At 39.8% G+C, this 25,170-nt stretch overlaps 4 protein-coding genes across 4 annotated transcripts; all 4 read left to right on the top strand.

The window, feature by feature from the left end:
• The first annotated feature begins 6,008 nt into the window (after positions 1 to 6,008).
• LOC121991848 (serine/threonine/tyrosine-protein kinase HT1-like) lies at positions 6,009 to 10,088 on the top strand. The gene is made up of 4 exons (XM_042545907.1): positions 6,009 to 6,379; positions 7,005 to 8,283; positions 9,000 to 9,455; positions 9,709 to 10,088. Exons 2-4 carry the CDS (start codon positions 7,183 to 7,185, stop codon positions 10,003 to 10,005), a joined length of 1,854 nt encoding a protein of 617 aa, XP_042401841.1. The 5' UTR covers positions 6,009 to 6,379; positions 7,005 to 7,182; the 3' UTR covers positions 10,006 to 10,088.
• Positions 10,089 to 12,342: 2,254 nt separating this feature from the next.
• Positions 12,343 to 12,949, top strand: LOC121990728 (mavicyanin-like). Its single transcript, XM_042544806.1, has 2 exons — positions 12,343 to 12,529; positions 12,612 to 12,949. Exons 1-2 carry the CDS (start codon positions 12,343 to 12,345, stop codon positions 12,947 to 12,949), a joined length of 525 nt encoding a protein of 174 aa, XP_042400740.1.
• A 241-nt stretch (positions 12,950 to 13,190) lies between these two features.
• On the top strand, positions 13,191 to 15,252 carry LOC121991850 (pentatricopeptide repeat-containing protein At2g15630, mitochondrial-like). The gene has a single exon (XM_042545908.1). It carries the CDS (start codon positions 13,214 to 13,216, stop codon positions 15,125 to 15,127), a length of 1,914 nt encoding a protein of 637 aa, XP_042401842.1. The 5' UTR covers positions 13,191 to 13,213; the 3' UTR covers positions 15,128 to 15,252.
• An 8,424-nt stretch (positions 15,253 to 23,676) lies between these two features.
• Positions 23,677 to 24,930, top strand: LOC121990729 (probable F-box protein At4g22030). The gene has a single exon (XM_042544807.1). It carries the CDS (start codon positions 23,677 to 23,679, stop codon positions 24,928 to 24,930), a length of 1,254 nt encoding a protein of 417 aa, XP_042400741.1.
• The last annotated feature ends 240 nt before the right edge of the window (positions 24,931 to 25,170 follow it).

The following is a 25,170-nucleotide window of genomic DNA, read 5'->3' on the forward strand; positions in this document are numbered from 1 at the left end:
TACGCCTAGCATATCTGATTGGATCGAAAGGGCTCAGTCCCAAAATGCCCTACTACAACTTGGGGTTCCATCAATACTGAGGGACTCAGGATCCAATCGAACTAGAGATCCGATTAGCTAAATCACTCGGCCAAGATATATAACCGTACTAGCCTTAAGTGTTGATCCCTCCTTAACTTTAACCGTCACATCAATATGTTTTCTTGACTTCGATCCCAACTTCAGGTGTCCCACCGTATTCACCATATCAACACTAATTATAAAGTCTATTTTATTGTGATACCAATGTTTTAAGAAAATTAGACCCCAAATATTGAACTTTTATTAGTTTCATGAAGTTTTTAATGTTTCTTTAACAAGCTCTAAGAAAATTAGACCTTCATAAAGTTTTTAATGATTTTTTAACGAGTTTAGTTTCACGAAAATTTTCCACCGGTGACTAGGTAAATCAAAAAGCACTCGCAAAAGCTCATCCAAGCAATCACTATTCTTAGAGTCTCTATCTCACGAGAAAGAAATCCCTATAACATGTCGCAGTTAAAATTTGATCCTTAAATAACTGATTAATTGCCCGAGCAAAGTTTTAATGCTTTTAATTAAGGATTTTGTTGTGCATCAAATTGATTTTGCTTTAAATAGTTTTGGCTCAGGGTCGGCTTTAGGCATAGGCCATTAAAGTCTATGCCTAGGGTCCTAATTTTTATTGGGGTTCATTATTTCTAGTGTATTAATATATTTTTATATGTATTTTTTTAAAAGAGAATGGAAAAGAATAGGTCCACATTATAAAAGATTGCATAATTTTATTTTGTAAAAATTATGGTCATTATTTTTAATATATTAATTATATTTTTATGTATATGTTTTAAAGAGAATAGAATATGACTCAATGATTAAATATTTACATGATCTTAATCTTAATCAAAGGTTCAGATTTCACAAAGATCTCCAATGGATAGAATCATTAAGGGGTTTTTTTTTAACAAATTAAATTTATTTTTAATTATGGATTTTTTTTTATTTTGGGACCAAAAGTAGCTAGAGGGGGGGTGAATAGCTCGTCGCGTGCCCGTTGTTCGACGTTGCTTGTTTCTTCTAAGATGTGCAGCGGAAATACAAAGAAACAATCACACAACGCTAACACGGTTGGTTTACTTGGTATCCACCTCACAAGAGGTGACTAGTCCAAGGATCCACACCACGCACGCACCCTCCACTATGAAAACACTCCTTTTCGGTAACTACCGAGGGCGGAGAAGCCCTACAAGACTCTCAGTACAAGAAGAAAGAAAAGGGAAACAAAATACAAGCGCAAAGCTTACAATGAGTACAGAAAACCCTAACCCTAGCTTCTCTTCTTGCCTTTGATCCGCCTCTTGACTTGGAAAGCTTCCAAGATCCTTCAAGAATTGGCGATCTGATCTTTGAGAGCGCTGTGGAGGAGTTGGCGAGAGATCTGGAGTGAATCGGTGAAGATATGCCGAAGGAATCATGCGCCTACGGCCTTTATCGACGCCAACGGTCGGATCCTGATCGATTCGAATGTTCCCAATCGATCGGGGAGGCTTTGGATCGATCCACGGATCGATCCAGAGCGCCTCTGTGCTCTGGAAAAAACGCCTGGATCGATCCATGGATCGATCCAGCGCTTATCGTGCGAAGCAGCCGCGTCCCAATCGATCCACTGATCGATTGGGACATCTGGATCGATCCACGGATCGATCCAGAGGCTCTCTGTTCGCTAGGAAAGGCTTGGATCGATCCACTGATCGATCCAGTACTTGGTTTTTGCCCAAAACCAAGTCCCAAGCCTCTCAAACCAACATCCGGTCAACCTTGACCTGTTGGTACATCATGCCTAGCATCTGGTCACTCCTTTGACCTGCTAGGACTTCCCACCAAGTGTCTGGTCAATCCCTTTGACCCACTTGGACTTATCTATTCATGCCAAGTATCTGGTCACTCCCTTGACCTACTTGGACTTCCACCAGATGTCCGGTCAATCCCTTTGACCTATCTGTATTTCCTCGTGCCAAGTATCCAGTCAATCCTTTGACCTACTTGGACTTCCCAACACCAGATGTCCGATCGTCCTTGATCCATCTGGATTTTCCCTTGCCTGGCTTCACTCACCAGGACTTTCACCTAGCTTCACTCACTAGGGTTTTTCATCTGCCTAGCTTCACTCACTAGGGCTTTCACCTGGCTTCACTCACCAGAACTTTCACCTAGCTTCACTCACTAGGGTTTTCCATCTGCCTAGCTTCACTCACTAGGGCTTTCACCTGGCTTCACTCACCAGGACTTTCACCTAGCTTCACTTGGACTTCCCATCTGCCTAACATCCCAGTTAGGACTTCCCAGTCAAGTATCCGGTCAACCTTGACCTACTTGACTCTTCTTCAATCAATTTCTTATTGTCAAACATCTAAACTCAAACCAAAACTCAGCTTGGTCAACCAGGTCAACCTTGACCTGAGGGATGTTGCACCAACAATAAAATCTAATCTATTCCTCTTCAATATCTCTCAATTCTAGCTTACTTTTGTTGTGTTTCTCATTTGTTGCCTTGTTGGTGATATTTTCTCTTTTGATCCCTTTCCCAATTTCCCCTCTCTATGCTTCTCTTACTCATTGAGATTGGAGAAGAGAAATCACGCCTAACATTAACAGACTGATATGGTTGGTACTACTATGCTCCTTAATTAAATTCAAATATTGATGCATTCATCCATGTTATGTTTAATTAAAATGGAAGATTTAATTATTTTTTAGCAATAACGAGTTATATAACTCTACCATTTCACTTCTTTGATAGATCTTAAATTTAACTTTTATTTAGATATATTTACAGTCATAGATTGTTTGATTTTCTCTTTATCTCCGATCCATTCTATCATTTACAACTACTCTAGTTTAGGTAATGAAAAATACAGTTTGTTTTCTCTTTTGCTCTGTGCCTAAAAAGGTTCTCATTATAAATGATAATGGTTAGTTTAGTTTCATTGCGATCTTTATTTTTTAAGGATTATATTGAGTTTTATCATTTTGTATATGTATTTTTTATTTATTTATTTTTTTGTGCTTTGCCAATGATAAGTTGAGAATGGGAGCATGAATTTTTTTTCTATTGTTATCCTATTTCATTGTTTTTATTTCCTCAATTTTATTTCTTTTTTAAGGATTGTTCTTTCCCTCTTTCATTTAAGTAATTAGACATATTTTTATCTTTTTTAATTTTTAAATAATTTTGAATACAATTTTTTTTAGTTAAGTGAATTGTAAACTTATTATAGACTTGAGGTGTATTATTATATCTAATAATAATACTCTATTTAATATGGTAAAATTTATACTTCTCTAAATTAGGTTATCAAAATATGAATATAAAATTTTAATTAATAATTTTTACATTGCAACATAAAGTAAAAAAATTGAATTTTATAAAAAAAATATTTTTTAAAAATAATATTTTAATTTGTTAAAAATTTTAATCTATTATTCTCGATAAATCTGAATTAAAAAAAAAACAGGGAGAGGATTTTTTTAAACATATGGCCTAAATTTTTTTCTGTGACCTCAAATAAGCTTGAGCCTGCCCTGTTTTGGCTTCTTCCTCAATGAACGGGCATCCCCTCGGACATGGGACGTTCGCCATCCAATGCGTCTTTGAAATCCACCTCCACCGCCCGTTTCCCCTCCATATTCTTCTTCTTCTCCTCCTCCTCCTCCTCCTCTCCCTCCCTCCACCGGAAGGGAAAGCTACGGCCAACCTACAAATTCACTGCGCGCCCCTCTAGATCAAATCCCGCCACGGACCGCCGCGTACGTTCCGCGACCCGCATGGCTCTTCACCTTCGCCTCCCCTTCCTCCTCCTCCTCCTGGCCGCGGCCGCCGTGTCATCCGCGGGCCACCTGGCATCAGTCGCCTCCGTTGACTCCGGCGTCGGCCTTGCCCGCATCGGCGACGCGGCCGCCACGCGCACGTGCGACGCGTTCACGGGCGAGTGCGGCGGGGAGGAAGAGGACGACGACGAGATGGACGTAGAGGGAGAGGAGGACACCCGGAGATTCCTCTACGGCTACGCCGGCAGCCGCCGGCCCAAATTCATAAGCTATGCTGCCCTGATGCGGAACCGCGTCCCCTGCGACCGCCGCGGCAACTCCTACTACAACTGCCAGAGGAGCGGGAAGGCCAACCCCTACCGCCGTGGCTGCACCATCATTACCCACTGCGCCAGGATACTCCATTGATCAACTCAGAAGCAACAACATGTGTAACATTTAAATTTATGATAAATAAAAGAGACTTCCTTTGACAATTCCTTAATTATATTCAAATCCATAAAACCTGGCCATTATTAATTTTCTGTTTTGATGGTCCAGAAAATTATACAATAAATATTTATTGCTTTTTTACAATTAATTTATGACGGTCAACTTGCCCAAGTAGAACTGATCCTACCATAATAAATTTAGTAATAATAATAATATGTCAAATCCAATCTTCTCCTCCAACGATAATGATCCAATTGTATTTGTATTTCCATAGATGTTCGCTCTAAAGAGATCTTTAAAATTAATTTTCAACGGATTTAAAATAACTCATTAATTAAGTGTCTGATTTTTCTTACGACCGCTGTACTAGATAAGATAAAATACCCTATAATTTAGACTAAAATATTTTTAATTTCCTATATTTTCTATCTAATAGTATTTTACTCATGTGTAACAAAAAAATAATGTTTAACCCCTCCTATTATTTTCTATCCAATAGTATTTTACTCTTATGTATAAAAAATAATATTTAACCCTTTGACTAAAAGTCAAATGTAAGAAATTTTATAAAAGATAATTATTCCTTTATCTTTTGTTAATTACTTTTTAATAATAACATCAAGAGGGAAAAATAGATTAAATTGACCATTATATTTTTTGATAAAATTCTCACAAAATTTATACATGTACTAGTATAAATAATAGAAAATAACAAACTCTGAAAGGAATAATGAGTCAAAAACTCATTTCACCACCCTCACCAAATAAAAAAAAAAGGAACCAGAATTTTAAATTGATGAACTAAAATCAAATGGAGATGGAACAAAATTCATCATTAAAAATCTCCTTCTCATCATCAAATGTAACATACAATGAATAAAAGATAATTATGCCATTATTTTTTTTAATTATTTTTTGATAATAACCTCAAGAGGGGAAAATAGCACATTGAATTGACTAAACATTCATAAAATGTATACATGTACCAATATAAACAATAGAAAAGCAACAACTATAAAAGGAATAACTAGCAAAAAACGCATCCCACCATCCTCGTCAAACTAAAAAAATCAGAATTCTAAATTGATGAATTTTATTCCATCTTCATTTGATTTTAATTCATCAATTTAGAATTTTGTTTTTTATTTAGTGAGAGTGGTGGGATGACTTTTTGACTGATTATCTCTTTCAGAGTGTTGCTTTTCTATTATTTAACTGGTGCATGTATAAATTTTATGAGGATTTATATCGAAAGATACACTAATCAATTCAATATATTTTTCCCTCATCAGATATATTATTATTAAAACATGATTAAAAAGATAAGGATATACTTATCTTTTATAAATTTCTCCATTTGACTTTTGATGAAAGGGGATTAAATATTATTTTTAAAATATAGGAGGACAAAATACCATTAGATAAAAAATAGAAAGGGATTAAAAGTATTTTACCCTTTAATTTATCTATCCATATATGAGTCTATATATGTGTAGATGATACTTCTAGGGCTATGATGTAAAAATAAGATATTTAAATTATTATTCAGTTATTAATGATTCAATTTTTAACTATAATAAATTGGTAGGAATTTATCCGTATGGCTGATAGTCAATACGGTTAATTAGATTTATTATTATTTTTTATATATGGATCGATGATCATTCGTTGACACATTAGTGCGAATATTTTATCGTAACCCGTTTTAAAAAGGTCGGGGCAGTCCTGCAGGGCAGGGTTGAGGGTTATCACCTCCAGTAATGGTCAAAGTCGATTGTTTGAATGAGATTGTCATGGCCTAGCGCTTCTACTAATCGTCTCGTTCCGTCGTTCCCTTTCCGCAAGAACAGACGTGTAGGCGAGCGATGGACGACTTGACCAGTAGTAAAGCAACCTTCATCCCGATGTGGCAAATGACAGCAATAATGGATTGAATTTCAAAGAGGAAAGGGACGTATCGTGGGCGAATTCGCTTCCGCCTCCTGTTCGATGCCCTTCTACAACTTTGCCTTTCCGGGACGTCCTCCAACAGGTGGCGGCCGAGGCGTCGGCGGTTGTCGACTTGTACGCGCTGCCGTCGCTGATGAGTCGGTCTTTGCAGGTAGGTCAACCTTTTTTCCATTGTGTTATATATCTCATGGCCTCCGTGGTTCGAAGCTTTTCCCTTTCTTTTGTTTTAAAATACCCTAGCATACCTGCTTCAGTCGAGGATTAGGGAAAGACGGTTTTTTTTTTTTTTTTAATATTGTTCTCCTTTGTGAAAGGTGCGATTTTGATGCTCTATCCGACTTTGGTGTAAAATTTAGATGATGATTCGAGTTTTGTTCGTCCATTTTTTGGTTTTCAAACGGTTATTTGTTTAAACTTCTTTGTAAAAGATAGCTATTTGTTTGGATTTAGTCATGGATCGAAGCACCTTTGATTGCTTTACTTGTTCATACTTTTAGCTGACTCCAGTGTTCTTATTTTTCTTAATGGTTGAATGTAATAAAAATTTAAAGTTATTGTTTAATATCTGAGACCTATTGCTGATGACGCTGATTTGTTTGATTTTGCTCTAAATGAGGTGGCTTCTTTTCTTTTTCTTGTAAAATTATCACTTTGATTGGTTTAGCTTTTTTGTAAAATATGATTTGTGAAAGGTCTATGAGAGGTGGGGATTGCTTCCCTCTTTTTCATATTATTTTTTACTTTTGTCTCACTATGGTTGGATTCATCTGATGCAGGAATCGTCACAGATGCTGCTTTTATTTTATATTCTGAATCGGATTGGCTGGCAGAAAAGTTTGTTTAATTATTAGAAGAAACTGGCGATCTTGAACTGCTTCATTTCATGGTTTGATGAGATTTCTAAGCTTTGCTGCTGGAATTTGATTGATAAGGTGCTTTTCTTGCTGGGAAGTAATGGCAGAAGAGGAAAGCTCTTGGTTGAGGAGGGCAAATTTCTCTCACACTATTTACCACAGGTTAGCACTGGTTCACCTATCTTCAGTCCCTTTGCTCATGCCACCTGAAAGCTGTCTGGAATTGAAAACGAAAAGGACTGCAGAAGTGTTACAATCGGCATCATTCTCACTGCCTGCCCGTCGAAGAACTGAATCAAAAGCAGCAAGCTCCTTGTCTCATTCTACTAGTTTGCCATCATTGAGGTCATTGTTGCAAGATAGCCGTGAGCTAGAACTTAAATCAGAAGTGTCAAATTCGATTCCTTCAGCTTCTTGCTCTCCTCTGAAGATTGATAATCATATTGGTTTCAAGTCAAAGGGATCGTGTAATGTAGAATCCTCTGGCCTTTCTGTTAGTACTGATCGACAAACTCTACTCGGTATGAAGAACATAAGTTTAGGTTTCAAGCCAGGGACCTTAAACCGCAGCATGAATAAACCTTCAGTTCGGTTTCACTTGGATTCTGATTCTCAGAGTTTTACCCCATTTTCTTTTAGGGAAGGACACAATTCTAAACCAAAGCAGAGGTCTGCTTCTCCTCTTCCTACAACCCGCCTTTCAGACACCTTTAAGGAAGCAATGGCTAACAAGAAGCGGTTCTCGACCCCACCGCCTAGGAGGAAAGGGTCAGACAAGAATGTCTTAAGCAAGTTGTTTTTGAAAGAAGGCCACACGAGAGTTCATTCATCAAGGCATGCAGCTGACCATCTGCACATCTTCCCAAGGAAGGGGAGAGATAAGCATAATAAAAGTCACAGGGATACTTCATGGACTAGATACTTTGAACATGGTGTTAGGAAGGTAAATGCTATAGAAACTTCTGAAGAATGGATGGTCGATTTATCCCAATTGTACCTTGGGAATAGGTTTGCTTCAGGAGCTCATAGCAAGTTATATCATGGTATCTATAAAAATCAGCCTGTTGCAGTTAAGATCATCAGACAACCTGATGCTGATGATGATGACGACGAAAATGGCCTCATGGCTGCACGTTTGGAGAAACAGTTTACAAGGGAAGTCACACTCCTTGCCCATCTTTATCATCGAAATGTAATAAAGGTACTAACTGATCTTATGTTTAGCCTTACGAGAGGTTAGGTTTATTAAAAATGAGCCAATGCGCATCTTTCTTTGTATACAGAAATGTACACAATTGGAGTTAGTCATGAATATCATGCAAGATGAAACTGAAACAAACCATAGAAAAGTTGCTGACCGAGTTCCTAGTAATCCAAATTTTGTTTTCATAGGCTAGACGAACGATTCTCATCCCAAAACCCTGGATTGTTTTTCCTATGGCATTCTATTTACCATTCATGGTTGACCAAAGAACACTCTAGCTAACACAATGAAAACTGTATATTATTAGTGCTATAGCATTGCTTAGAGATCACTGACTAAATAAGATCACAGAGCTCTCCCAAATGGTTGAGACTAACATGATCTTCTTGTAGATGTCACAATGACTTCAATTTTAGTGATTATAATCATATGTTATGTTATTTCCTTTGATTTCACAGGCTAAAGTACTAGGAAAATACAAAGCTGAACTTAACACACTGCAATTGCAATCTAGTCATTCGTTTCTTTGATAGTGATCTTTCAGATTTACTTATCACAGTATTCAGCATTTTCTACAGGAACGAATGGAGAAAAAATTACATGGTTCCTTAGGGAAAATTTTGTCAGTGAAGATTCTTTTATGATGTCAGTTAGTATCTTTTTCCTCTCAAACTTCATTACTTGCTATAGCATAGTTTCCTACTTTGATGCAGTTGATAGCAGCAAGCAAAAGGCCTCCCGTCTTTTGCATTATCACTGAATATCTGTCAGGAGGATCCTTGAGAGCTTTTCTTCACAAACTCGAACAAAAACCTCTCCCTCTGCAGAAACTTTTAGCATTTGCACTAGATATTGCCAAAGGAATGGAATATATTCACTCACAAGGGGTCATTCATAGGGATTTGAAGCCTGAGAATATTCTTTTTGATCAAGACTTTTGTATAAAAATTGCTGACTTTGGAATAGCCTGTGAGGTAGCATACTGCGATACTTTAGCGGAGGATGCTGGGACATTTAGATGGATGGCACCTGAGATGATTAAAGACAAACCTTATGGGCAAAAGGTTGATGTTTACAGTTTTGGACTAGTGATGTGGGAGATGCTAACTGGAAGGGTCCCTTACGAGGAAATGACACCTATTCAAGCTGCTTTTGCAGTAGTTGATAAGGTATGCCGAGAATTGATGCCATATACTAAATTCTTCTGTGAAATTTCAAATTTCTTTATGTTGTTTAAGATAGTATCAGATTTTCATGAAAGATTGTATCGATGTTTCTTGCTTTCGCTCTTCTATTTACCATATCATTCTCCAAAACTGAATCAAACCATGAATCCATCACAAAACTGAGTTTCTTTATAGGAAGCTGTATATTTGCTACTTGAACTTGCAGACTGTTATGTGATAAATTAGCATTTCGCAGAACTTGCGACCTGTTGTGCCTCCTGAGTGCCCTGCCGCCCTTCGAGCATTGATCGAGCAATGCTGGACACTCCATCCAGACAAGCGACCTGACTTTTGGCAAATAGTGAAGGTTTTGGAACAGTTTGAATCTGCTCTCGCACAAAATGGCACACTTGATACGGCCACAAACATGAACTGCCAAGATCACAAGAACCGACTTCTTCAATGGATCCAAAAGCTCAAGCCAACGCATGCCAACGACTCAAGTTCTCCGACAACTCCCAGACATTTGCATTCAATGCCCAAACTTCTGTAGCTCTCTCTGTGTTTTTGATCCTTATGGTTACTTTGCTCTGTAACTGTTTTGTATAAAGCTAGGAGTCGATAAGTTTATCCTTTTCCTCTGGTTCATTCTTTGTCCATATACAAGTAACTCTTCATATGCCCTCACCAGTAAACACAATAGATGCCATTGTTCATCCAAAGATTGATAAGCATAAGCATGCATGAAATTTTACTGAAGACTGCAATAGAATACAGAATCTTGAAGTACTCCTTTGATAATTAAGCTAGAGATGACAATCGAGCAGGGCCACCTGCGACTTAGCCCAGTTTAGGTCGGATTTAGCACCACTTGATAAGGGTCAGACTGGCTGAGCATGAGCCTGATTACAGGCTGTGCTAGCCCAAACCTACTGTCATGAGTTGCGCTAAATATGGTTTACAGAATCGCGATCTAAATTGTAGGATTGTACAATCTGAAAGCACCAAATCACTTCCGGATAGTTTGGAATTGTCTTTTTCGGTGGAGTCGGAAGGGAATCGTTGGGATCACTTAAGATCGGTAGAATTCGTATTTCTATTGGGGGTTGTTTTGTTGACCATTAAATTGAATTATCTTGTGGCCCATTTTTTATTAATCATGTATCCTAACCAATTAGACTATAACTATTGGTGTTGTAACATGAACCTAGGTTTCCCAAATGAGCATCAAGTATCCTAATCAACTAGACTACCACTATTAATATTTTATATGTTAGTTAATTATTTAATAACTAATCAATGGTATTCTTTTATTATATTATTCTTAAAAAGAGATATTCATTCATTTGTTAATTAATTTATAAATAAACAAATAATTTCATGTGTTAGTTAATTATTTAATAGCTTATTAATAGTTTTCTTTTATTATTTGATTATTCTTAATAATCATGGTGGCCAATGATTTTATGAATTTATAATTTTATTTTTTTTAAATATATATAATAATCTTAAATTGTCGTGAATCATGAATTGAATTGTGAACAGACAGTCTTGAACTATGAATTGTAACTAATCATGTCTGAAATCGAAGAAGATGGTGCGTTGGGCAAATGACTTCGATGATGATTATGAAAACACTTTGAGCTGAAAGCAGAGGGAGTCGAGTGATCTTGTGCTTTTAGGAGGAGATAAAATTAATTTTTCCTGATGCACGAATATCGATGCATTTTTAAAAAAAATGACTAACCCTTCTAACATTCTAATACTATTCTAGAAATAGACTCATAATCTCTGTGATTTACAAAGTAGAAGCTTTCCTCATAAAGACTGCACATAGAATATTTTTTTGTTTCTTTGACAATCGTTACACAAAATGCTAAAAGGAAATATTGATGGATCCTTAATATGCTTTACTGGCAGGCCGATCGAGTTCCTTTTGTAGCCCAATTGGATCTCATTTGTAGACGTGGTAGGGTTGGATTAAAGAATGATGTCACTCTCAAGGACTCGGCATCAGTTCGGCCTCTCCACTTAGCAAAGGGTCCGGTCTGGTTGGGCCTTGTGCCTAGCATGTCCGATCGAACTGATGGCCCAATCGCCCAGGCCACTCCACCGAGACACGTGACTACTTTAAATGACATTAATACAACTCGAGGTTTCATTGGTCCTGAGGGACTTAGGTTCTGATCGGACCATGGTCGGGTCCGATCAGACCATGGTCCAATCAGTTAGATCACTCGGTTGAGGCATGTGACCGTGTTAGTCCTGCGTGTTGCCCCTTCTTGACCTTGACTGTCATCTCAGCCTACTTTCTTGATTTTGACCCCGACCGTCAGGAGCCCAACATTATTCACGGTCCAATCGGCTAGACCACTCGGTTGAGACATGTGACCGTGCTAGCCCCAAGTGTTGACCTCTTCTTAACCTTGACTGCTATCTCAACTGACTTTCTTGACTTTGACCCTGACTTTGAGGGCCCTATATTGTTCGCCATATCAATAGTTATCTTGGACGATTAAGGTTAAATGTTGACCTGTCAGAAACTATCGAACTGACCGTTTCGAACCGTTGAACATTCAGTTCCGAACCAACCGTCAAACTGTTGATTATGAACTGTGGTCCGGTCTAGCCAAGTATAACCTATCGTGCTAGGTCTAGTCCGGTCTAGTTAGCCCTTTTTTCCTACTAATTTTCCGAACCAAATTTATGTGGTTTCATAACTGTCATTGCCCACGTTCTTTCGTAGGAAAATAACTACCAATTCAACGGACGCGATCCGCCGCTTCTTCTCCTCCGAATGAACCGCAGCGTCGCCTGATCGATCTCCTTCCTTAATTTAACGTCTCCCCTCCCTTCAATTCTGTTCCTACGCCGCTTAATATCGAGCGAAATGGCATCCCTTAACTCCCTGATACTCTGCGCGCTCCTCGTGACGGCCACCGTGAGTTCCCTCGCCGCGGCGGCCAACCTCTACAAGGTCGGCGACGCCGACGGCTGGCGAGTCCCGGGGCAGAACGACTCCGACATGTACGCAGCCTGGGCCGACAAGCACGTCTTTCACGTCGGCGACTCCATCGGTCAGTCCATTCGCTTGATTCTTCACTATTTATTCTCTAATCTGACGATCTCATATCCTTCCTGCGTGCGTAAATCGTTCAGTTTTCGAGTACAAGAACGACTCGGTGCTGAGATCGAGCAAAACAGAGTACTACCACTGCAACGAGACGGCCGGCGGGCCGACGCCGAAGGACGGGACCACCGTCTTCGTGCTTGACCAACCCGGGTTCTACTACTACGTCAGCAGCGACGTCGAGCACTGCAAGAGAGGGCAGAGGGTGATGATACGGGCCGTGGACGGCGGCATTAGTCCGGCCACTGATATCGCTGCGGCGCCTGCGCCGGCGCCGGATTCGAGTTCGACGGTGTCGTGGAGAATGGCACCGATTCATGAGTTGGCGGCACTAATTAGCGCCTTGATCTTCGTGGCTTGCTCGTAGATCTTGCAGTATCTTAATTTCTTTCTACAAACAGAATATTGTCTCATTGTCTCAGTCATCGAAGTATTTCCTTTTTTTATTTTATGAATGTTAATCATAGTTTTCTTTTGTTTTTCTTACAGATATTTTTTTTTTATTTTCTTTAACTTTGAGGTATTTAATTTTAAAAATTATAATTATAACGACTAATTTCGATAATTTTTTAATTTAAGAGACAGTGAGATGGGCTTTTACTGCCCTAGTCTACGAACCGACACTCACTCGATGATCCGATCTGGCCGCCTATGGCGGCGCTGCTTCGCGAGCGACGCTTTCGCCCACTCCTCCGCTCGCGGCATGCCTCCGACCCCAGTTGCCTCCGCGTCTCCGACGGCTGTAGTGTCGGATTCGATTGAACTCGACGCGGATGCCATCGCGGCCTCCGTGCGCAACTCGCTCTGGCCGTCCGTCGATCCCTTCCTGCCTCGCCTCTCCCATCCGCTCCTCCCCGCAGTCCTCCACCGCCTCCGATCCCATCCCGCTCTAATCCTAAGTTTGCTCGATCGCATCGGCTACCACCGCCTCGACCTCCGCTCCCTTGCCACCGCCACTGCGATACTCTCCCTATCCTCCCCGCGCCAGGCCGACCCCACTCTTCGCATTCTCAAGCAAGCCGTCATTACTTCCGGCTGCGCGGAATCTCCAGAGCATGTCTTCCATGCGCTCCTTGAAGCCCACCGGGAACTCGAGCACTCCCAGCCGCCGACCGTACTCGATCTCCTTCTCAGAGCCTACGCCGATTCTAGAAAACCGGATACAGCCCTCGAAGTGTTCTATCTCATGAAAGATGCATCTTTGGTCCCAAGGATCGATTCTTGCAACACTCTGTTGAGCGCGTTCTTGAAGTCGAACGAATTGGGGAAAGCTTGGATGTTGTATGCTGAAATGTTCCGGATGAGGATTCCATCAAATGTTGCGACCTTTAACATCATGATCAATCTGTTGTGCAAGGAAAAGAAGCTCAAAAAGGCGGAGACTTTCATACAATACATGGAGAGCTTTGGGATTAAGCCGACAGTCATAACCTACAACACCATTCTTCATGCCCATTGCTCGAGTGGCAAAGTCCAGTCTGCTTTACAGATTCTAAACTCGATGAGGGAGAAAGGAATTGAGCCCGATTCCTACAGCTACAGCACGCTTATGTCTGGGCTTTCTAAAGCAGGTAGAATCGAAGACGCCTCATTGATGCTCGTTGAAATGGCTAACAGAGGCTTGGTTCCAAATGCTGTAACCTACAACGCACTGATTGATGGACTCTGCAATAAGGGAGATTTGCAGGGTGCACTTGGATACCTAGATAAGATGGTGCAGGGTGGAATTGAGCCTACTGTGACAACCTACAATTTGCTTTTGCACGCTTTGTTCATGCAGGGGAAGAAAAAAGAGGTTGATGCTTTAATTGAGGAGATGGAGCAAAAAGGAGTGGTGCGTGATGCGATCACATTTAACATTCTGATCAATGGGCACTGCAAGGAAGGCAATGCACATCATGCGCTCAAACTGTTTGAAGAAATGTCAAGAAAAGGGCTTCAGCCAACTAAAATTACCTACACTTCATTGATCTATGGCCTCTGCAAGAGAAACCAGCTCAATGACGCAAACACATTATTTAGAGCTGCCATGGACAAGGGTTTATCGCCCGATCTCGTGATGTATAATGCATTGATCGATGGGCACTGTGGCTGTGGGAAAATTGAGCGAGCTCTTGAGCTTTTGAAGGAGATGAAGACGAAAAAGATATCCCCGGATGAAGTGACATACAATTCCTTGATGAGGGGCCTATGTTTGCAAGGGAAGGTAGATGAGGCTAGCCGACTAATTGACGTGATGAATAGAATGGGGCTCATGCCCGACCTTGTCAGTTATAATACATTGATCAGTGGTTATAGCAGGAGAGGCGATATCGAAGGCGCCTTAGGAATGCGAGATGAGATGTTGAATAAGGGTTTCAATCCAACACTGATAACATATAATGCCTTGATACAAGGTTTGTGCAAAAATGGAGAAGGCGAAAGTGCCGAAGGGCTCCTCAAAGAGATGGTGAGCAAAGGTATAACTCCTGATGATACTACTTACATTGCTCTAATTGAAGGACTCAATAACACTGAAACTCTGATAAAGGGTAAGGAATCATAGCTTAATGTGACAAAGCTGAATCGTATCATCACTATCTTTTTCCGATTTTAACAGTTTGGGCTTTGATATAGCTTAATGTGACAAAGCTTAATGTTTGAGATATGTCAAACATCAGTTTCTCCTCATTGTTAAATACTGCACTTTACCGAACCGCATGTATATTTCGAAATTTCTCATACCTAATTTTCATAATATCAAAATCACCTAATTTTCATAATATCAAAATCACAGAGTGCATTCCCGTTATAACCCATTTTCATTATATCAAAATTACATAGGGCATTCCCGTTATAACCCTTCTCTCACTGCTCTTAAAAGTGTCTCCTCTAAATTTTTGCTCCGTATGTTAAAAAACTCATTGTTCTCTATTTACGTTATTGAATTGAGATATAAGGATATTGTTCTCCATTTACGTTACTGAATTCATATATAAGGATATAATAAATATATGAAGGAGATATTATATATTAATTTTAGTTTGAAATGATCGGGAGTTTTTAAATTTTTTTTTTAAGGTTTATCGACTAATTGCAACTTATACTATTTGAAAATTTAAAAGTTTGATATTTTTTAAATTAGGAGAGTTCTAGGAATGTATTGGAGGTGTTGCTTAGTGAGTATCATTATCTTATATTTTATAATGAGATTGTAACAAATTTTATTAAGTCTTTGTCAGTGTAAAATTGACTATTCTTAAGTTACATTATCAAATTCAGTTTTAAGGGTATAGATATAACTTTCAATTTAGATTATCATATTCATATTTGAGAGTATAAATATATTAAAAAGACTTCCAATGTACTTAGAGAATTATGAATCACTTTAAATTAAAATTAATATGTTTTTGGAAGTTTTCTTAGTGTATCCATTTCTCGAATTTTATCGTATAAATTGAGAATAATAAATTTTTAAATGAATAAAGTAAAATTTTAAAATGTAAAAACTTAGAGAGAATTAAAACTTTGAAGATTTTGATAACAAAATCTGATGTCTTGCCCGAGTTACAATTTGGATGTTTGGGCTACTTCTTTTGGGATTGTAGTTGCATCAATTTCTCCAATATAATACTCATCCATCATTGCCTTGGCAGAGGTGTTTTTTTTCCCGTCAAGATGGTGCGGTAGTTGAGGCATGAAATGTTATCATATGAGGTCTTGGAGTCGAAACTCGACACGTCCGAGCAAACCTTCCCCCATGTCTTGGTCACCAGCACTAATAGCTAGTAATCACCTGTGATTTACCTCCTCCATGTTGGCCTAGGGATGGGTTGGTGGGGGCATTGACGGCAAGCAACTCGCCTTTTGCCACATGAGTTGCATCTTTTCAGTCTCCTCGGGGCGGTGCAGTGGTTAAGGCATGAGGTGTTGCCACATGAGATCTTAGGGTCGAAACTCGGCGTGTTCGAGCATGTCTTCCCTCATGCCTTGTGATCCTGTCCGAAAGCTGAGTCGGACGAAGGCTGGTCGCGACGGCCTGGTTGTTGACGGAAAGTCGTGGGTGATTCGGCTCCAACGGGCGGCTGACGATGCTGCAGGATCCTGCACACACTCAGACGATCTCCCTCATCACGTTAGAGACCAGAACCCAGGGAAAAAGTCCTCGGATCAGGCCCTCCGACGCTCAAGTCAGGTCCTTTTTCCCCAGAAAAAGCAGAGAGCCGGAAAAAAATGACTGAAAATGAAAAGTTGTGGAAAAGTAACCAGAGAGCGTACCCGCGTACGAGGAATCCCCTCATTTTTATGCACCCGCCTCGCTTCCAGAACCTGCAACCCTCTCCGAAAACGTTAGACGCTGGACTTTATCGTATATCCCGGACACCTGTCGTGCTGCTATTGGTCGTGAAGGCATCTTCTTGTTTAGGAACCTCCGCCTTTACACATGGGTTTTGTCTTATAGCGAAGGACCTCTGTCAGGCTACTATTGGTTATGAGGGCATCTTTTCGTTTAGGAACCTCCGCCTTCGCACATCTCACTGGTATGTAATGATTACCCTTGACGGACAATTGTGATCCTCCGACTCCTGCACAGCTTAACTCATCCTATTTATCGCGGTCTGCATCTACCTCACACCCCTCGACCAGATCTCGCCTCTAAGCGTTACTTGTCAGTCGGGCTAACCCTGAACAACCCTGTCGATCACAGTCTGTACTCTGTACCCTGTATTTCCTGGCGCTCGACCATAAGCCTATAGATCGGGCTGTCTTTACACAGCTCTGCCACTTCTGACATGTGATTTGTGACTTGCACTTCCGGGCCTTCGAATCGCAGGCCTGTAGATCGAGCTGCCTCTACCCAGCTCTGCCGATTCCGATCTGTGATTTGTGACTTGCACTTCCGGGCCTTCGAATCGCAGACCTGTAGATCGAGCTGCCTCTACCCAGCTCTGCCGATTCCGATCTGTGATTTGTGACTTGCACTTTCGGGCCTTCGAATCGCAGGCCTGTAGATCGAGCTGCCTCTACCCAGCTCTGCCGATTCCGATCTGTGATTTGTGACTTGCACTTCCGGGCCTTCGAATCGCAGGCCTGTAGATCGAGCTGCCTCTACCCAGCTCTGCCGATTCCGATCTGTGATTTGTGACTTGCACTTCCGGGCCTTCGAATCGCAGGCCTGTAGATCGAGCTGCCTCTACCCAGCTCTGCCGATTCCGATCTGTGATTTGTGACTTGCACTTCCGGGCCTTCGAATCGCAGGCCTGTAGATCGAGCTGCCTCTACCCAGCTCTGCCGATCCCGACCTGCGCCCGGTGTTCCGCTTGTCGTCTACCTTTGTCTTTCAACTACTTTGCCCCTTTGATCGACAAGTCTGCCTGACCTCTGACCACCCCATATGCTTGCCTGTGACTGCCTAGTCAGCTTGACTATTGACTGCCGAGTCACCTTGACTATTGACTGCCAAGTCACCTTGACTATTGACCGCCACGTCCTCTTGACTTTTGACCGCTATATGGCCTTGACCCTTCTCACCCTTTCCTCTTGGGCCCCTCCATTGCCAACCGTATCACCTTGCTACCTGTACTAATGGCTAGTACTCACCCGTGATTTCTCTCCTCTATGTTGACCTAGGGACGAGTTGATGAGTGCGCTAGGGGCAAGCGAATTACCTTTGCCACATGAGCTGCATCTTTCCCAATGGATATGTGTAAAACTTCATCTCCTCCAAGGTGATCTTCTAAGAATTTGGTAACATCATACACTTTGCCATCGATGATAAGCCAACAATCCTTGGAGTAGTTGTGCATGGAGACCTTGGCTAGGGTGTAGACCTTCACGTGATCGGCCATCTCCTCCTACCACTCTCGTTCTCTACCAACCTCATCAAAGAAAATTGGAATCGACTAATGGAAAGGCAATGAAACTCGATATTCTGCTTTAGTACTGGAGTGGGATACAACAGTTTGTTTCTTGCTACGCCATGAAATGAAAGATGTATCAAGAAAGAAATAATATGCAGTGGTGGATCGACAATCAATTGGGTTATCAACTCAATTAACATCAAAATATGCTCGCAACTCCAAAGAAGATGAGAGACAAGTGTAGCCCATGAAATAAAGTTCCTCAAACGTATCGTATTATGCTAAGAACATTTGAAAATGAGTGGTATGAGGGGCTAACATGAAGTGACTCATAATATGAATGACATAGGCAAATCTAACCGAGAGACGGTGAGATATATAATACTTTCAACTAGTTGCTGATAAAGCATACCATCACCGAGAGGAGTACCATCAGTAGTGGATAAATGTTTAGTTGAGTCAAATGACTTAATAGCGGTTTTTGTGTTAGTGATACTAGCCCAAGATATGAGATCCGTGGTATACTTTGCTTGTGACAAGTAATAGCCTGATGCATCAGAGGATCCTTCAATGCCTAAAAATAACCTGAGTTTCTAAGATCTTTCATTTTAAATTGCTTATGAAGAAAGGATTTGAGATTATTGATGTTATTTTTGTCATCACTAGTGATTATTATGTCATCAACATATAGTAAAAGTAGAGTACTCCCTTGATCTATTTTGTATAAGAACAAGGCATGATCATCAGAGTTAGACTGGATGCCAAAATGTCCAATAGCAAAACTAAATTTGACAAACCATGCTCAAGGAGCCTATTTGAGACCATATAGTGCTTTTCAAAGTTTACACACCTTATTAGAAGGATTATCATAGTCAAGTGAAGGTTGGATATATACTTCCTCTATTAATTAAGGGCTGAGGAATATTTTTTTGACATCCATTTGAAATAACAACTAACTTTTACTAGCAGCCACTGCAATAAGGCTATGTACTGAAGTCAAGCGGGCAATAGGGGCAAATGTCCACTCATAATCAATGTCATATTCTTGAGTATAACCCTTAGCAACAAGTCTGACTTTATATCATTCAATTAAACCATTAGCTCGAGTCTTGATTTTAAAGGCTCATTTGCAACCAACAATAAATTTATTGGAAGGTTTATCAACTAAGTCCCAAGTATTTATTTTGGTAAGTGCCTATAATACTTCCATCATTGCTTGCTACCATAAAAGGTTAGAGCTAACCTCACTGTTATATGATTTTGCAAAAGAGATGTCAGGGAACGAAGACAGAGTAGGATCATAAAAGAATTGTCAAGGGGGTTCATGGACTCAAAATTTGGAGAGAGTTGAGAACATCTTATGTTCCCAGAAGGTTACATGATGAGTTTGTTGTTAGGATCCTCCAAGTTTTAATTCTCTTTAAGTTTTTACATGGTATTAGAGCAAGCAATTCCACCGCCATAGTGCGCCAATATGCAACAACTGATGAATCTGCTGTGATCAAGAGGCTTTGCCATTATCGTTGCCTTTAGATGATACTAATGTTATTTGCAACGTCAAGGACATCATAGCCAGGTCCTTGATCTTCTTCTTGTCCACTCTAAGGTCAACAATGAAGACAAGAGTGTTGTTGTCTTCAATTTTCTTCATAGCAGATTTAGTGGTCAAGGGATATTTGAGAATTTGATAGTGGTCCAACTTGTTTCTAATTGGTGGAGCACTAATTCTAGGGCATTTTGGGTTTCTGGGCTTTATAAGGTCTTTGGCCGATGAAAAGTCACAAAGGTCCAAATCGTCTTGGTCTTCTTCTTCAGAGTTGATCTCGTCTTCACTGCCTTCGCAATTTTCTCAACTTTTCATGAGGGTTTCTTTCTCACGCTATGCGTAATCAGATTTTTTTTTTTTTTCAACAGTTGTCATCCATTAACAGCAGCAACAACAAATCTCTGTTGACACAACAACTCCTTTCCATCTTCATTATCAATGGTCACAATTCAAATTGAGTTTGTTATCAATTTTGTTTTAAAATAGGGGGTTGATTACTTCAATGGAAGCTTCTAAATTTCTCAATACATCCCTCATCCTATAAATATTATATTTGATGGAACAAACTACATTTCTGGGATGAAGAGATGTGCAACTTTCTTAAAGGAAGATTTCTTTGGTGCTTTGTTACCAGTGAAATACCTAAACCCACATGAAAGCCATAAGAAGTAAAAGACATGTTTACAGAATGTTTGATTAGTTGGGATGACATGAACCATCACATTTTGATATGGTTTCAAAATACTGGCGGTAAGGGATTCAAGCTTTACTTTTGATGTTTTGATACTGCTCAAGAGGTATGGAATTTCTTAAAGAAATGTTATTCTATATTTGATGATATCAACCAATTTTAGCTATATAGGAGACTTCATTGAATACAACAATGACCAAAACAAACAATTCATAGATATGTCTCAGAATTATAAAAAAATTAGGATTATATTGTACTTGATGATCCTGTATAGCCAAGTATTGACACAACTACCATCTATGCTAATCTCCGCGATCGTCAACATAGCTGACACTTGTTGATGACTCTTCGAAATGATGTTGAGTCTATTAGAAGTTATCTTTTTCATCGAGAGTCCTTGCCAAACCTCGATACTGTGATTAAGGAGTTAATCACTGAACAAACTCGTCTACATGCTTTGCATATAAAAAAGTATATATGTTTAGTTAGTGTTGTCTTGGCTGTTCAAACACCTGAGCGATCTATCAAAAAGTCATATATATAGAGGCTCTTGCAATTATTATAAAAAGTTTAGACATCATATTTTTGAATGTAGAAAACTGATCTACAAAAATGTTACACAAGGTCAATCATCCAAAGTTCCTCACTCTCCATCTTCTTCTGCTGGTGTCACAGATGGTCCAATTGAGAGTATCTCCTCAAAATTCTCCTTCAAAAGTATAGACACTGTTCAAACCTCTACATTGTCTTTATCTTATACTTTTCTGTTCTAAAATTTTCCCTAAATCTTATATTGTTGGACAATTATGTGTCCATGTCTTTAACTTGTCATTTTCAAGTCAAGGTTGTATTGTGCAGGATCCACTGACAGACAAGATCCTTGGAACAGGGCGTAAGGTTGGGCAACTATTTGAACTGATTTCTTTATGCTTTCTATCACAAACTCTTATTGGAGCTGTCCCCTCTCAAATTTGACATTCTTGTCTAGGTCATTCATCTATTAATCACTTGGGATTTTTAATTTCTAGTGGTTCTCTAAGAAAGATAATTTTGATTGTATTTCTTATCAATTATTTATAGGTCATGTATTACCTTTTTTGCCAAATGATTTTATTTATTTAACTTTTTTTGAAATGATTCATTCCGATATATAGGATCCTACATCACATGACACTATGGGTGGTTTGAAATATTATGTGATATTTATTGATGATTTTTCTCATTACACGTGGACTTGTTTTATGCATTATAGATCTGAATTGTCCTCTATATACATTTGTTTTGCTCACGTTATTCAGATAGTTTTCCACTAAAATTAAAACGTTGCTCACTAATAATGCCATGAAGTACATAGACTCAAAATTCACTTAGTTTCTAGCACATCAAGGTACTATTATTCAAAGATTTTCCCTGAAATCTCTCAACAAAATGACCCGGTAAAACACAAACACAGACATATCCTCATTGTTGTTCGAGATCTTCTCATTTCTTCCTCTTGTCTTGAAACCTTTTGGAGGGAAACAACATTCACAATCGTCTATATTATCAATTGTATCTTTTCTCCTATCATATAACCTCGGCAAGACATTTGAGTTTTTTGTCAAGATCTTCTCAATTTTAATTCTCTAAGTTTTTATATATAAAAAAAAGAGAAATTGTTTAGAATAGTGAAGGGGAATATAATGCGAATGTACTATGTGATTTTAATATTACGATGATAAAAGGTGATCGACTCGCTTCCAATGCCTTTGTCAGTTTGTTTTTAGATTAATATACTAAAATACGGGTGACTACTAGCTTTAAACAGTTGAATAGCGTATAGAAAAAAATAGACACCTAGCTATTAGTCGAGATTTGACTCTTAATCTATAATGATAACACCACTGTATACTAACTTACCTGGACTGAGAAATTTTGAAATTGACATACAAGTAACTTTAATATTGTGAAAGTTAAATATATCAAATGAAAATTTCTAAATTTGTACGCACGGTTCAATAAAATGTCGCGTTGCCTAATACCATTTCCAACCCATAACATCATATTTGATGTAGTTTTCACACAAAAAAAAATTGTACAATTTCAACACCAAACACTATTTCTATTTTAATCCATCCACACCATATCACATCAAAAAGAAATATTCTATTTTTCTTATTCATAATTTAATTATCAACTGGTACATTTAAATTTATTAATATTTTTATATGATAATTATTATATTTAAAATTAATACTCCATTAATATTAGATAGGTTAAATTTTTTAAAATTTAACATCTAACTAATATATATAAAAAAATATGATTTTTAGTTTTAATATTTTATTGTATTTTTTATGAAATTAGTGATATAATTTATAAATATAATTATAATTAAAATATATTAAAAATAATAACTTTAATAAATCAAATCTTTATAAATATACATAATGAATTTTAAATATGCTACTAAATACACTTAATTTAAATTTATAATAAATAATAATTACATTTAAATATCTAATATATAAAGATAATGAAAATAGTAATTACAAATTAATTACATTTAATTTTATTAATCATATAATAAAATTTAAAAATAAAAATATCTCCCACACCAAATATGGTATGGTGAATCGTGCAAGTGTGGAATTTGATGTATGAATTGAAACAATTTGATATTAATTTTACATTAAATTTAATATTTTAGTGATGAATTGGAGATGCTCTAAGACTACGGTCTTTTTTTCCTTTTTCTATAAACCATTGAGAAGCAGACCAGACCGGTTCAGCAACACCGATTCAACGTTTGAAAGTCGTCCATTGACGTCGTCATCTTCGGGTTTTACTTGTTCAAAGAGTTGGCTCTCTCGCAGCTGGTCAACGCTTCCGCACATCCTTATAAATAGATTTCATCCATCTCTCGTCGTAGCACACAAACAAAATCCGACATCTTTGAAGTATCAAATCTAGCTTCGTGATTCAGGAAGATCGACGAGAATATAACAGAAAAGAGAGAGAGGTTGCAGAATTTATAAATGGCAGCCCTGCAAGCCCGAGGCCTAATTTTCCCCTCATCCTCTTCTTCGAGCCACGGCTACCAGAGGGTCCGTGCTCTTCTCAGAGTTCCTGTCGATCTTGGAAGACTTGGAGTCTCCCTGCCCAAGTTTCCACAGATCGCCAAGCGGCAAGAAGGTCGAATTAGCCTCGGAGAACTCGATAAGATTGACGCCGACAGCAGCCGATCGCTGGCACCTGCAATGGCCGACGAGCTCGTGCTCTCGAAGATGTACGCCGTACTGGAAGCGATCGCCGACCGAGCCGAGATGCACGCCATCATCGGAGAGCAGAGGAACAACTGGAACCACCTCTTCACCAGCTCCGTCAACTCCATCACCCTCGCCGCCTCCTTGATGGCGGGTGTAGCATCCATCTCTGCCGCCGGCGACCCCTTGGCCTTCAAGGTGTCGTCGGCCATCCTGTTCGCGGCCGCAGCCGGGATCATGATGATCACGAGCAAGATTCAGCCCTCACAGTTGGCGGAGGAACAAAGAAATGCGACGCGGTTGTGGAGGCAGCTCGGGAGGTCCATCGAAACAAGTCTCGGCCACCGATTCCCGACCGATCGCGACGTCTCGGAGGCAGTAGAGAAGATGCTGGCGCTTGAGAAGGCCTACCCGCTTCCCCTGGTCCCGGGGATGCTAGAGAAGTTCCCGGCGGTAGTGGAGCCCACTCGGTGGTGGCCTAAAATTCAACCGAAGAGATCACGAGCAACGCGCGCCGGCAATGGCTGGAGCAAAGATCTCGAAGAGGAGATGAAGGGAGCGCTCAGAGTGCTCAAAGTAAAAGACGAGGAAGAGTACATTAAGCTGAGTAACTTGGCACTGAACGTCAACAAGGCCTTGGCCACGGCCGGACCACTTCTAGCATGCGCCGCCGCGATGAGCACCGGTTTGATAGGTTCTCCTGCGCTCGGTCCGTTCCCGGCATTTGTGACCGTCGTCGGCGGCGTGCTTGCGGCGACAGTTAACACGTTGGAGCACGGTGGGCAAGTGGGGATGGTGTTGGAGCTGTTCCGCAACTGCGCAGGGTTCTACCGGAGGTTGCAGGAGGAGATCGAGAGCAACCTGGAGGAGGAGGAGGCCGATAGGAGGGAGAACGGCGAGGTGTTTGAGATGAAGATAGCGCTGCAATTGGGGAGAAGCGTGTCTGAGCTCAGAGAACTCGCAGCCTATGCGTCTCCTTCGCGCGAAGACGAAGACATCAAGGAGTGCGCTGGGAAGCTGTTTTGAGTATTGATTGTAGCAATTATTGTGCATAGCTAACGCTAATTTGTACACACAAACTATAAATTCATTCGTTAGTTCATACAACAGAAATGGTGTTGGCACGAGCATCAACCCCGTTCACAAAAACTCCAAGTATCATTATGATCTTCAATAGCGATTATGGCGCATGAGCACGCCTATAAGCTGTAGATCTCATATTTCGGACAAATATCAATATTTTGGAATTTGTTATCTGGGCAACAG

The sequence above is a fragment of the Zingiber officinale genome, chromosome 6B (assembly GCF_018446385.1).
Source record: "Zingiber officinale cultivar Zhangliang chromosome 6B, Zo_v1.1, whole genome shotgun sequence".
Taxonomy (NCBI): domain Eukaryota; kingdom Viridiplantae; phylum Streptophyta; class Magnoliopsida; order Zingiberales; family Zingiberaceae; genus Zingiber; species Zingiber officinale.